Source organism: Asterias amurensis, chromosome 17, assembly GCF_032118995.1.
Source record: "Asterias amurensis chromosome 17, ASM3211899v1".
Taxonomy (NCBI): domain Eukaryota; kingdom Metazoa; phylum Echinodermata; class Asteroidea; order Forcipulatida; family Asteriidae; genus Asterias; species Asterias amurensis.
Window position 1 is genome coordinate 10298501 of NC_092664.1, and position 15258 is coordinate 10313758.

The window sequence follows — 15258 nt, forward strand, 5'->3', positions numbered from 1 at the left end:
AAATAATAAACAACATGACATTTACAACTTTAGCCCTCTTGGGGGCGCACTTCATATTTACAAGAAAATAACAACAACATGTGCCTGATATACTGCTCACTCAAAAAGTTTCGATAAAACCAACAATATTTAGCGTAAAAGATGTTGATGTTTTGTCCGACGTGTGCCAACGTTCTCGTAGTTGAAGAGGGACCACAGTGTTACAGATTTGCGTGCCATACGTGTCCATTTATTCACAATGTGACGAGAAAGGTAAACGTTTTAATTTTATTTTTATAAAATTTTACTTATTAAAAAAAAGCACAATTTGTAATTGTATACAAATACAACACAACTACTTCGACAACCACATGGCAGTATCACATACTTTTAAACTTGAAAATTGGGAAACTACACAACCATACACAAGTCAATGGAAAACTACACAACCATACACAAGTCAATGGAAAACTACACAACCATACACAAGTCAATGTGACACTTCACAACCATACACAAGTAACGGGTAACACAACCATACACAAGTCAATGGGAAACTACACAACCATACACAAGCCAATGGGAAACTACACAACCATACACATGTCAATGGGAAACTACACGGGGTCCGCCCGATAGTCCGAAGGTCCGTTAGTCCGAAGGTGCAATAGTCCGAAGGTTTGATAGTCCGAACGCGCAAATTTTCCATAAGAGGGGGTTCATTACTCCGAAAATGTAATAGGGTTCGTTAATCCGAACATATGATGCGAATTGTTTCAGGACATTGCATACGTCTGCACACATATTCGCGAATTGTTTCACGATATTGCATACGTGTGCTCACATATTCGCGATTTGATTCACGACATTGCATACGTCTGCGCACATATTCGCGAATTGTTTCACGATATTGCATACGTATGCGCACATATTCGCGAATTGTTTCACGATATTGCATACGTGTGCGCACATATTCGCGAATTGTTTCACGACATTGCATACGTGTGCGCACATATATGCGAATTGTTTCACGATATTGCATACTTGTTCGCACATATTCGCGAATTGTTTCATGACATTGCATACGTGTGCGCACATATTCGCGAATTGTTTCACGACATTGCATACGTGTGCGCACATATATGCAAATTGTTTCACGACATTGCATACGTGTGCGCACACGTTTGCGATATGCGATGTCCCTTCAGGGCCACCATATTATTGTCAATTCGGACTGTCGAACCTTATTGTCAATTCGGACTATCGAACCTTTTTGTCAATTCGGACTACCGAACCTTCGGAATATTTAACCTTATCCTATTTTCGGACTAACAGGCCATTCGGACTATCGAACCTTCAGACTGTCGGACCTTCGAACTATTGAACATTCGGACTAACAAACCTTTGGACTAACGGACCTTCGAACTATTGAACCTTCGGACTATCGAACTTTCGGACTATCGAGCGGTAACCAACTACACAACCATACACAAGTCAATGGGAAACTACACAACCATACACATGTCAATGGGAAACTACACAACCATACACAACCGTGAATATACACAACCATACACAAGTCAATGGGAGTATACACAACCATACACAAGTCAATAGGACACTTCACAACCATGCACAAGTCAATTAAAAAAATAAAAATAAAAAAAAAGTTGGGTGGCGATTTAGAAAGGCCTTCTAAAACTGGCAATTTTTTTCAGGGGGGGTTGGGCTTTGAAAAATCTCGCGCATAGCTGGCCTCTGGACTTGGCATCTCTGCAACCATACACAAGTCAATTGAAAACTAACTACACAACAATACACCAGTCAATGGGAAACTACACAACAATACACATGTTAATAGACCTTATGCACATGCCAGTCAATGGGAAACTACACAACAATTCACCAGTCAATGGGAAACTAGACAACCATACACATGTCAATAGACCTTATGCACATGACGTCATTTCAGTACGCCGCCCTCGCCTTAAAGGTCAAAAGGAGGTTGTTCATTGGCCAATCTATGTGCGTTTCGATTGTTTCGTCACCGTTTGACCTCAAAGATGGCGGCTGGATGATGTCAATGCATAAGGTCTATGGGAAACTACACAACCATACCAAAGTCAATGGGAAACTACACAACCATACACAAGTCAATGGGAAACTACACAACCATACACAAGTCAATGAGAAACTACACAACCATACACATGTCAATGGGAAACTACACAACCATACACAAGTCAATGGGAAACTACACAACCATACACAATGGGAAACTACACAACCATACACAACCGGGAATATACACAACCATACACAAGTCAATGGGAATATACACAACCATACACAAGTCAATAGGACACTTCACAACCATACACAAGTCAATGGGAATATACACAACCATACACAAGTCAATAGGACACTTCACAACCATACACAAGTCAAAGGGAAACTACACAAGTCAATGGGAAACTACACAACCATACACATGTCAATGGGAAACTACACAACCATACACAACCGGGAATATACACAACCATACACAAGTCAATGGGAATATACACAACCATACACAAGTCAATAGGACACTTCACAACCATACACAAGTCAATGGAAAACTACACAACCATACACAACCGGGAATATACACAACCATACACAAGTCAAAGGGAAACTACACAAGTCAATGGGAAACTACACAACCATACACAAGTCAATGGGAAACTACACAACCATACACAAGTCAATGGGAAACTACACAACCATACACAAGTCAATGGGAACTACACAACCATACACAAGTCAATGGGAAACTACACAACCATACACAAGTCAATGGGAAACTACACAACCATACACAAGTCAATGGGAAACTACACAACCATACACAAGTCAATGTGACACTTCACAACCATACACAAGTAACGGGTAACACAACCATACACAAGTCAATGGGAAGCTATACCATACACAAGTCAATGGGAAACTACACAACCATACACATGTCAATGGGAAACTACACAACCATACACAAGTCAATGGGAAACTACACAACCATACACATGTCAATGGGAAACTACACAACCATACACAACCGGGAAACTACACAACCATACACAAGTCAATGGGAATATACACAACCATACACAAGTCAATAGGACACTTCACAACCATACACATGTCAATGGAAAACTACACAACCATACACAAGTCAATGGGAAACTACACAACCATACACAAGTCAATGGGAAACTACACAACCATACACAATGCAATGGGAAACTCGAAACAATAAACAAGTCAAAGGGAAACTACACAACCATACACAAGTCAATGGGAAACTACACAACCATACACAAGTCAATGGGAAACTACACAACCATACACAAGTCAATGGGAAACTACACAACCATACACAATGCAATAGGAAACTCGAAACAATAAACAAGTCAAAGGGAAACTACACAACCATACACAAGTCAATGGGAAACTACACAACCATACACAAGTCAATGGGAAACTACACAACCATACACAAGTCAATGGGAAACTACACAACCATACACAAGTCAATGGGAAACTACACAACTATACACAAGTCAATGAGAAACTACACAACCATACAGAAGTCAATGGGAAACTACACAACCATACACAAGTCAATGGGAAACTACACAACCATACACAAGTCAATGGGACACTACACAACCATACACAAGTCAATGTGACACTTCACAACCATACACAAGTAACGGGTAACACAACAATACACAAGTCAATGGGAAACTATACGACCATACACAAGTCAATGGGAAACTACACAACCATACACAAGTCAATGGGAAACTACACAACCATACACAAGTCAATGGGAAACTACACAACCATACACATGTCAATGGGAAACTACACAACCATACACAAGTCAATGGGAAACTACACAACCATACACATGTCAATGGGAAACTACACAACCATACACAAGTCAATGGGAAACTACACAACCATACACAAGTCAATGGGAAACTACACAACCATACACAAGTCAATGGGAAACTACACAACCATACATAAGTCAATAGGACACTTTACAACCATGCACAAGTCAATGGGAATTGACACAACCACACACCAGTCAAAGGGAAACTACACAACCATGCACAAGTCAATGGGAAACTACACAACCATACACAAGTCAATGGGAAACTACACAACCATACACAAGTCAATGGGAAACTACATACCATACACAAGTCAATGGGAAACTACACAACCATACACAAGTCAATGAGAAACTACACAACCATACACAAGTCAATGGGAAACTACACAACCATACACAAGTCAATGGGAAACTACACAACCATACACAATGCAATGGGAAACTCGAAACAATAAACAAGTCAAAGGGAAACTACACAACCATACACAAGTCAATGGGAAACTACACAACCATACACAAGTCAATGGGAAACTACACAACCATACACAAGTCAATGGGAAACTACACAACCATACACAATGCAATAGGAAACTCGAAACAATAAACAAGTCAAAGGGAAACTACACAACCATACACAAGTCAATGGGAAACTACACAACCATACGCAAGTCAATGGGAAACTACACAACCATACACAAGTCAATGGGAAACTACACAACCATACACAAGAAGTCAATGGGAAACTACACAACCATACACAAGTCAATGGGAAACTACACAACCATACACAAGTCAATGGGAAACTACACAACCATACACAAGTCAATGTGACACTTCACAACCATACATAAGTAACGGGTAACACAACAATACACAAGTCAATGGGAAACTATACGACCATACACAAGTCAATGGGAAACTACACAACCATACACAAGTCAATGGGAAACTACACAACCATACACATGTCAACGGGAAACTACACAACCATACACAAGTCAATGGGAAACTACACAACCATACACAAGTCAATGTGACACTTCACAACCATACATAAGTAACGGGTAACACAACAATACACAAGTCAATGGGAAACTATACGACCATACACAAGTCAATGGGAAACTACACAACCATACACAAGTCAATGGGAAACTACACAACCATACACAAGTCAATGGGAAACTACACAACCATACACATGTCAACGGGAAACTACACAACCATACACAAGTCAATGGGAAACTACACAACCATACACAAGTCAATGTGACACTTCACAACCACGATTGGAAAGTCAATGGGAAACTACACAACCATACACAAGTCAATGGGAAACTACACAACCATACACAGGTCAATGGGAAACTACACAACCATACACCAGTCAATGGGAAACTACACAACCATACACAAGTCAATAGGACACTTTACAACCATACACAAGTCAATTGGAAACTACACAACCATACACAAGTCAGTGGGAGACTACACAACCATACACAAGTCAATGGGAAACTACACAACCATACACAAGTCAATGGGAAACTTCACAACCATACACAAGTCAATAGGACACTTTACAACCATACACAAGTCAATGGGAAACTACACAACCGTACACAAGTCAATGAGAAACTACACAACCATACACAAGTCAATGGGAAACTACACAACCATACACAAGTCAAAGGGAAACTAAACAACCATACACAAGTCAATGGGAAACTACACAACCATACACAAGTCAATGGGAAACTACACAACCATACACATGTCAACGGGAAACTACACAACCATACACAACCGGGAATTTACACAACCATACACAAGTCAATGGGAATTTACACAACCATACACAAGTCAATAGGACACTTTACAACCATACACATGTCAATGGGAAACTACACAACCATACACAAGTCAATGGGAAACTACACAACCATACACAAGTCAATGGGAAAATACACAACCATACACGAGTCAAAGGGAAACTACACATCTACCATAGAACTTGCATGGTTGTCAATCGTGGTTTAGCTTCATACGTCTGTTCTGTTATATATCTCTTGCAAAGGGTAGCCTCTAGAGGGGGCTATCGAAACTCATAATTCATTATTCCGTGGATTTGTCACCCGTTGGTGTGGTGTTCTCCTCGTCAAATTGTGGACCACTGTTAGATTGACAAATGACTGCAACAGCGCCCTCAATGATATGTTTTTATTGCAAAAATAGTATTATTTCAACTGGGGACGTCCCCGCTTCCGATGCGTCCCCGATTTGAAGGTGTGTATTCTTACGACTGTCCCCGGTTGCCGGCAAACACAAACGCAACTCAATGGGAAACTACACAACCATACACAATGCAATGGGAAACTACACTATTCAATTTAAAACCTGAATACATACATTCATAAAAAAGTAGGTTTGTATCATAAAATAGCTAAAAAAGAGAATTACAATTATAAACTTTGAGGCAAGTTTACAGACAATGTAAGCGGAAGGAAAGCTTTGGCATACCAACAATAATTTTCTAACAGTTGTTTTGTCTTTATTCAAAATAAACACATGAGAAATGAATGTGTAGTCTTCTGTTATTCTTCCTTGAAACAAAACAAATATTTGCCACAGCCACTCATCTCATAATTTCTACATGATTTTGTTAATTTCAACTAAGTATGTATTTCCTTTTTGTATTCTTTCATTAGCCTGTTCCATTGGATACAAACGGTGACTGCTCTATATTCCGACACCCCTATGTTCCGACACCCCTATGTTCCGACACCCCTATGTTCCGACACCCCTATGTTCCGACAACTCAACCTATATTCCGACACCCCTATGTTCCGACACCTCTATATTCCGACACCCCATGTTCCGACCAAAGATTGTATAGCGCCGCTAAGCCCTATGTTCCGACACCCCTATGTTCCAACAACCTGTACCAATATTTTGTGTTAGCCATTTTTTTTAAGGAAAAACGGTGTGACTTGAAGAAACTACACATGTTCGCAATTTAGATCATGAACGTACCGGTAACCTATCTTTATGTAGTCCCAAAAAGGAGTTAATTTGTATAACAAGATTCTGCTATTACAAATATTCGGTTTCTTTAGAAGAGGACTGAGTAATGGAGGGGGTGGTAGGACTGAATTATTTATTGTTATTAATTGTTAACAAATTATTATGATTATCATTATTATTAAAAAAAAAATGTGGGGGTGGGGGGGGGGGGGCAAAGAAATTACACATCGGCGCAATAAACGCAGGAGAGGGTTGGAATTTTTTACCAGGAATCATGCTATTTGCTGATGTTGTAAGTGGTCTATTTTTTGCTGTGTTAGATTTCCAGCAAGAAGTTCCCACGGCTGAAGGAAGTTGATGATGTACTGGGAGGAGCAGCAGCCTGGGAGAATGTAGACTCAACAGCTGGTAAGTGCATTGGTGATCATCATACAATGAGACGTTTGCAAAACATTTGAAAAACCCCCTATAATAACGAATACACCACTGACTCCTGGGTGATACGTCAATTGATGGGAAGAATATTGGTCAGCCTGAGCCATTATTTTTTCCAAAAATAAAGAAATCCTGCTCTTCTACTTCTAGAAGTAATCAACTTCTCTATACTGCTAACAGCCTGCATGCTTTGTTTTTAAAAGGGTATGGGCACTAATTTTCTTCTTAGTAATGGGCACCCTATGAGGAAATTGTAACTTTCTACTCAGAGCATTTCAAGGGCACCAAGGCAATGACCATGACCAGGGGGCATGCAGGCAATTGCCTTTGTTGCCTCTGAGTGTCAGGCCTAAGCGTTCTCCCTCACAGGGACAACTGGCCAAATGCTGGTTAAGACCTTTTAGTACCAGTCAGAATTCTCTCCAAGTGGTCCGGCTGGATAGCTAGATCAGTGTTAAAAGAACACCCCTGTTTCAAATGAATTAGTGAAAACGCTGGTAAACTAGTGAAATGACAAACTAATTCGGCTAAGCCCTGCTAGCTGGTCAATGAAAAAAGTTAAGAGCATGGCTGAGGATACTGTTCATAAAATCTTTTTGAACATAATTTCAAGCGTTCTCAAAATGTAGAAATGCTATCACAGCCCGAGAATTTCAAGAATTAGAGGGCAAGGACATTTTCATTCTGCAAAGGGCACTCTCATTAAAACAAAATCGTCAAGTCTCCGAGAAACTTTTGGATGGGCACCAAGGCCAAGACCTGCCAACTGAGGCTTATGCCTTCACGGCCTTGCTGTTAAAATTCTTCAGATCGTAGGTTCAGACTTCTTTGTCAGCAGTGACCCCCCCCCCAACCCTGTGTTTTAATCTCTTTGTTGTTTTGGTCTTTGTTTTTTACAGAGAAATGTCCGAAGTGTGAACACGCGAGGGCGTACTTCATGCAGATACAGACCCGCTCAGCTGATGAACCTATGACGACCTTCTACAAATGCTGCAGCCCCGAGTGTGGACACCGATGGCGGGACGCTGGTTAAAGAGTCTTTAGACCACATGTATGCATTTGTAAATGACTTGTTTATGTGAACTATTATCTCAGTCAAGCAAATAAGATACAATGTTTCAGAGGATATGAAAAGATAAAGTTAGCTTATAAATGCAAACTGGGCCCAATAGAGCTGCTTTTGCTTATAAAAGCAAGAAATATTGCTTTTAAAACAGTTTTATGCTAAGCAGATATGAGCAGGATACCAGTTCACAAATTGTACTTGTGACATGGAAGTTTGGCTTGGAAACTTAATTTGGTAAGCATAATTTTGTGGCGCTTAGCTGTGTTTGTGCTTTTAGCAGCTCTATGAAATTGATGGGCCCTGTTTACTAACTAAAGGGACAGTATGGTCTATAAGATAAAAGAATTGAAACTTTTCATTATCCCTCATCCATTCATTTGTTTTTGTGAGTAAACCAAAGGTGAATTCTGTGGCATTCAAAAAGTATAACAATTTCATAATAATTCTACTAAGAAAAACTCTTTGAAATTGAATGTATTGCCCACTGGGTGACTACTCGAGTATGGTACGTTGGATGGAACCAGTTTGTGTGAAGTGGAATTACATCACACTTACTGACCTGGAGCCGAATTCACGAAACTTTACGCAACTGCGTAAGTCCACTTGCGCAACGTTTATGGCGTAAGTTGCGCCGTAAACGTTGTGCAAGTGGACTTACGCAGTTGCATAAAGTTTCGTGAAATCGGCTGCTGGAGTTCCATCTTTTAGAGGGCAAGGCCGTTTTCATTTTCGCAAAGGGCACTCTCATTAAAACAAAATCGTCAAGTCTCCGAGAAACTTTTGGATGGGCACCAAGGCCAAGACCTGCCAACTGAGGCTTATGCCTTCACGGCCTTGCTGTTATTCCAGGCACTTATGAACAGAATGGTGATAAACAATAAGCCATTTGTGTGTTAGATTCGTGCAATTGACGTCCATTTTGTACAATGACGTGCTTGATCACAAATCACAACTTAAATTTGAATTTCTCAGACTATTGAAACAGTTGCTGTCACATAATTTGGGGCAAACTTTTGCGTAGTTATGTAAGAGATTGTAAACACCCCAACACAATTCTGAATGGATTTGTATGGCACAATAGTACCAGGGTTTGCTCATCTGGAGGTTGCTATACAAAAGCTTGCCCCGAACCATTTGACATAGCAACTGTCTCTTAGTTTTCGAAAATTTAAATGTAAGCGATAACTTATCACTGAGCAAGTCATTGAAAAGGGGACAAATCTGAAAAACTTCAGCTGTTATTTTTGTAACTCTAAAATTTATGTTGAAGTTTTTACACAAAAATTGAAATTTTAACATCTGACCAGTGCAGTATATTGCCTGCCATGAAAACCCATCAAGGTCACTCTTTTTGTAAACAAGAGTAACATGGCCTTTTGGGAAACCACAGCTTCGGCTTCGGATTCAGGCTCTGTCCTCTCGTCTGAAGCCCTGAGCGCGTACGCAAAGCATGCGCCACTGTCAAAACAACCGCGGGGCCAAGGTAGCCTTAGCCGAATCCAAAGCTGAAGCAATGGTTTCGAAAAGTGCTTATGTTGCAAGTTTCATTCAAACTTCTGGGACCAAGTTGGTCCCAACCACCACAATTGTTACATGTGGGTAGTTCTGTTTCTTCAAACACTCAAGTTAACCCATTTTAATGGCTATAAAGAATTTAGCATTCTTGTTGGGAAAGTAAAATTCAGCCATGAAAAAGTAAAATAAATTTGACAAATCAAACAGAACCTGAGAATGAGACTTGTCCTCCGTTTCTGGTTACTTGTAAACGATTGCCACTGTATCGATACCGCTCATTACTAACCACAGTGGAAGAGATGCACAGAAAACAATGCGATTGGCTTCGCATTTCAAGACACTGGACGCCATTGGTAATTGTCAAAGACCAGTCTTAAGACTTCGCACTTGGTGTATCTCAACATAATATGTAGAAAATAACAAACCTGTGAAATTTTTTTTAACTCAATTGGTCGTCAAATTGCGAGATAAAAATGGAAGAAAAAACACCCTTGTCACACGAAGTTGTGTGCTTTCAGATGCTTGATTTCTGGACCTCAAATCTCATTTCGAGGTCTCGAAATCAAATTCAAATATTTTAGTGAAAAATTACTTCTTTCTCGAAAGTGACGTTACTTCAGAGGGAGCCGTTTCTCACAATATTTTATACTATCAACAGCTCCCCATTGCTTGTTACCAAGTATTTTTTTTTTTTACTTGTTACCAAGTATTTTTTTTTTTTTTTTGAGTAATTACCAATAGTGTCCATTGCCTCCATCATTGCAAAATTTGTACACCAAAACCCTTTCTTTTTTGGGGGGGTGGGGGGGGGGCTCTCAAATAAAGAATTTGTTGAGGGCCTACACAACATTAATTAGGCCATCATCGCTCCGTTTTCTCCTGATTGAGTGGGGTGCATGCCCTTAAGGCCATGTCCAAATCAAGCGGCTTCAGCTATGGCTATGGCTGCAGATATAGTGTGGAAGAATGGGGGCAGTTTTGTCAATCCAGTCAGAGCCATTGATGAAGTCGTCAATTTGGACTCGTTTTACCAAGACGACACTACTGAAGACAAATATGGTCTGGTACCATTTTATATGAGAAACAGTATCAGTGATTACTAATGCACACACACAGGGCACATGACAACATGGTGACAATTTACTTAACTAGTTTAGAAAAGAAAAACAAGTGCAAATTAGGTTCATATTTAGATTTTGTATTTATTTAATGCTTATATGGCTAAAATATACATCTGTTGCCCGGACACTAAAGGTCAATTCAACTTGACAATTGTATTTCAAAAGATAATTTACGATAAAATAATCATTGTGTTGCATTGGAATTTATATGCGGTCATCTAATATTGTTTTGCCACAATCAGTAATCCGAATACACAATCTGGGAAGCGATACTGACAGTAATTACCCTTTTCAAATTCAAATTTTGTGGCATAATATCCTTATAACCACATTACTTCAAAGTAATGTTTCTCAAAATGCATAATTATACTATCAAAAGCTGATACATGTATAGGCTTCTAACCAAAAGTTTTTATTGCCATTCATTTTAAAGGAACATGTTGCCTTGGATAAGCCACTTCAGAAATGCAGCTGCGCATGTCCGTTACTGCTGACAACGCAATTTGTCTATCTCCTGTGACCATTTGACAATACCAGCGGGTATTGTCAAAAGGTCCAGGAGATAAAAACTGTTGTCAGCAGTAACAGACATGTGCAGCTGCAATTCCGAAGTGGCTTATTGGCTTAAAATGCATAGTGTTGGAAAGATGATTTAAAAGTAGAATACAATGATCCACACAAAGTTGCCTCAAAAATGCGTGGTTTTCCTTTTGCTTTGCGAACTAACACGGTCGGCCATTAAATTGACTCCCATAAATGGCTGACCGTGTGAGTTGACGAGGTAAAAGAAAAAATAAACAATTTTGAGGCATATTTGTGTGGAGCAATGTATTCTACTTTTAAATCATCTTTCCAACCATGCATTTTATTACTAACAGTTACAGACGCTTTTCAAAGACCAACTCGACCGGTCCAAGGCTCTGTGTTCCTTAAAACGATACATATACTAGGTTCTTTAAAAAAGTGCTACTTATTTACATTGGTTTAGTCATGATCACAACAAGAACATTTCAGATCATTAAGATATTAAAAAACATAATACCTACTTGGGCTTTGTTATCGTACCATTACTTTAGATAAACTCTAGTAAATAATAATTAACATTACAAAAAAATACACAAATTAATTTCAAGTGTCTACTATATATAAAATTAATGTTGCATTTGAGCGCTGGTTGACAAAATGCATGTTTATAAAAATGACGTTTTATTAACTGCGCTGATTGAATAGTGGCTGGTGCTGAGGGTTGGGTGCAAGTAATGAAATATCCTGATTGTGCAGTTTTCTAAAACATGCATTCTGTCTTTTTTTGCACTCAAATACGCGCTGAAATTTCCTACACAACTTTGAATTGTATTATTTCTTGAGTAATTTGTAAAATTTCTTACTATAGATAAAGGCCACAGAACAACAAGCCATTTTGAGATAATGGTAGACACATTACTAGGACACTATAGGTTTGGGTAAATTTCACCCAAACTGCAAAGTGCACTGACTGGTTTGTAGTGTCCACCATTATGTCAAAAAAAGCCAACTCCAATAGATTAAATCTTACAAGTCTTAACTGAAACTCAAATACCAAGAGTGTTGTATGCAAACCTCAATATTTTATTTAAAGTTTTCTACCTTTATCAAATAAATTATTCAATAAAGTTTGTCTCGGAAGACTCCAATAGATTAAACCTTACAAGTCTTAACTGAAACTCAAATACCAAGAGTGTTGTATGCAAACCTCAATATTTTATTTGAAGTTTTCTACCTTCATCAAATAAATTATTCAATAAAGTTCGTCTCGGAACAAAATGAATAAACCCAAGCTTTTTCATGCCATTGTTTTTTTTTACATGTCTGAGACAAGTTCAATGATTTGGTTAATATTTTGCGAAAAATGTATTCCACTCATTTGTAGTTAAACAGTTTCAGCAAGCAAAAACCCTTTGTAAATTGTGGTTACAACACACTATACACTGATTTGTTTTGGGTAACCTTGCCCCAATTTCATAAGCATTAGTACAAGAATTTACTAAGCACAGACAAATATTGCTTAGCAAAAACTGGTTACCAGCCGAAAAAGTTTACATTGTTTAGACTGGTTCCCCACTCATTTTTAACTTAGCACAGACATTATTTCAGCATTTCTTGCACTTAACAGCTTATATGAATTGGGGCCTGGTTTTATTTAATTTTCTGTTTCTCTTTACAATTAAAGTCCTAGTACTATGACACCATCAAAATCCAACAGGAATTGTACTTGATTTCAGTACATTGATTGTCCATGATAAATCATCAAGGCTAGGTATGTTGCGAGTACCAAGCTAGCATTGTACAATGGCATTGGAGTTTGATGGGAGTCAAGAAAAGCCTATAAGACCTTTATCATGCTGCCTCCATCTTGGTCATGTTCCTCGCATCGAATAACAATACAGAATGCTTATAATCGTCTAGCAATTGGGAACCAGACTAATTTGTTCTTCCAGCCTCGGTTTGGTATCATTGATATTCAATGGAAGAAATTCAAGATGGCTGCACCGTGATAAAGGTCTATAGATGGATTGCACAAGACGTCACTGACCACCATCGTTGATGAAACATGCCTGCGCGAAAGGCTCTCATTGGCTGAGAGTTATGCACGCATGCGTACATGCGTGCACTTTCCCACTGTATCATCAAATACGGCGGTCAATGACGCTATGTTCAATACCTCTATTGAGTAAACATCCTAAGGCTATACCTGAATTAGTGGCTGTGGATGTGGCTTAAATCATCACATGAACGTACGATAAAGCATAATGTCTCCCAGAGCAACAGCTGCAGCCAGTCCCAACTTCAGGCATAGCCTAAGTTGGTCTTCTCATCAAGTGTCTTCATACAGAGGAGCCGTCACTGAATCAGGTTGTTAAGCCCCTTTCACAAGAGAGCAATTTAACAAGGGTCCCTTGCTAAATTGTAGCTTGGTTGTAAAACTACAAAATGTACCTTGTGTGAAAGAACAAACATGTTTGTACCGTACAAGGTCTCTTGTTAAATCTTGTCAAACAATTGCTACATTTTACAACCATGCTAAAATTAAGCAAGGGACCCACCCCTGTTATTAATTGTCATCGTGTGAATAGCACTTAAGTTGAACAGTTGTTGGGAATTATATCCAGCTGAACATGTGTTGAGGAGACAAATAGTCCTTTAGCTGATAGCACAAACAGTCCACTAAAAAGTTGATTGTCCACAATAATCCTTTTGTCCTTCAGTTGATGGAACATAGTCCGAAACTGTTGGGTTACCTACTGCCTCTCAAGAGTTGAATCATCTGGCTAGATTTGGCGCCGTCTTGCTTGTGAAACACACAGTCTAAAAAGCGTTGGTTAGCCTCTCTCACTTGAACGGTTGAAGCGAAGAGCGAACTTGAAGCAAAGAGTAATCTGGCTAGACTTGTTATAGTTCATCCACAGCTGGTGTTAGGCTACACAGTCCAAAAAGCGTTGATAAGCGCCAAGGCTTTGGTGTTTGTCATTTCAAAGGCAATCATCTCAATCTGAAGTAGAAAATGTTCAATGATTATTTATCAGAAACTCTTCAAACTTACCAAAATGGTCTATTGTTTTCACATTTGGGTTTGTATTTTGTATTTTTCTGAACCTTGAACTCCAGTTTTAATGAAGTTTTCCACCAGTTAGTTTTATGGTGTTTATTTTATTGCAAACTAAAAGGATGCAACTGAACGTAATCTTCAAATCAATGATTTGAAATATTCAAAGGTGGTCTGGGTCTGCAACGTTATAACTCGGCTTTTGCCAAATTTGCAAGATGAACCTCATCTTCAAACAGCTCATTGAACAAACACAAAACATGACTCAAAATTTCAGGTTCCTTTTTGGTGGTTATTTTTTCCTATTTTTTTTTTTAACCTATATTATCTTCTCTTCAATTAAGTTTAACACCTGTAGGTTTTATGGTGTGTTTATTGCAAACTAAAGGATGGGATGAATGTATTCTTTCAAAATAATGATTTGAAACATTTAAAAGTGCTCATTCTACACCATTAACTCCATGTATATTTTGTTGTCAAATTTCACCAAGCAGTGTGTTGTTGACTCTTTGTACTGTCCATAAAGCATCGGTTAAAGACCCTGCACACTATTGGTAATTGTCAAAGACCAGTCTTTCCACTTGGTGTA

The 15258-nt window shown here is 38.9% G+C and overlaps 1 protein-coding gene across 1 annotated transcript; it reads left to right on the forward strand.

The window, feature by feature from the left end:
• Nucleotides 1–70: 70 nt before the first annotated feature.
• LOC139949753 (DNA-directed RNA polymerase III subunit RPC10-like) lies at nucleotides 71–10569 on the forward strand. The gene is made up of 3 exons (XM_071948288.1): nucleotides 71–252; nucleotides 7270–7357; nucleotides 8284–10569. The coding sequence occupies exons 1-3, from the start codon at nucleotides 142–144 to the stop codon at nucleotides 8415–8417; spliced, it is 333 nt and encodes a 110-aa protein (XP_071804389.1). The 5' UTR covers nucleotides 71–141; the 3' UTR covers nucleotides 8418–10569.
• The last annotated feature ends 4689 nt before the right edge of the window (nucleotides 10570–15258 follow it).

Bases quoted from the DNA above. Each gene is read 5' to 3' on its own strand.
- LOC139949753 (XM_071948288.1), top strand. From the start codon at position 142: ATGTTGATGTTTTGTCCGACGTGTGCCAACGTTCTCGTAGTTGAAGAG. The intron at 253-7,269 runs GTAAACGTTTTA...TTGCTGTGTTAG, and splicing joins TTCACAATGTGACGAGAAAG to ATTTCCAGCAAGAAGTTCCC. The intron at 7,358-8,283 runs GTAAGTGCATTG...TGTTTTTTACAG, and splicing joins GAATGTAGACTCAACAGCTG to AGAAATGTCCGAAGTGTGAA.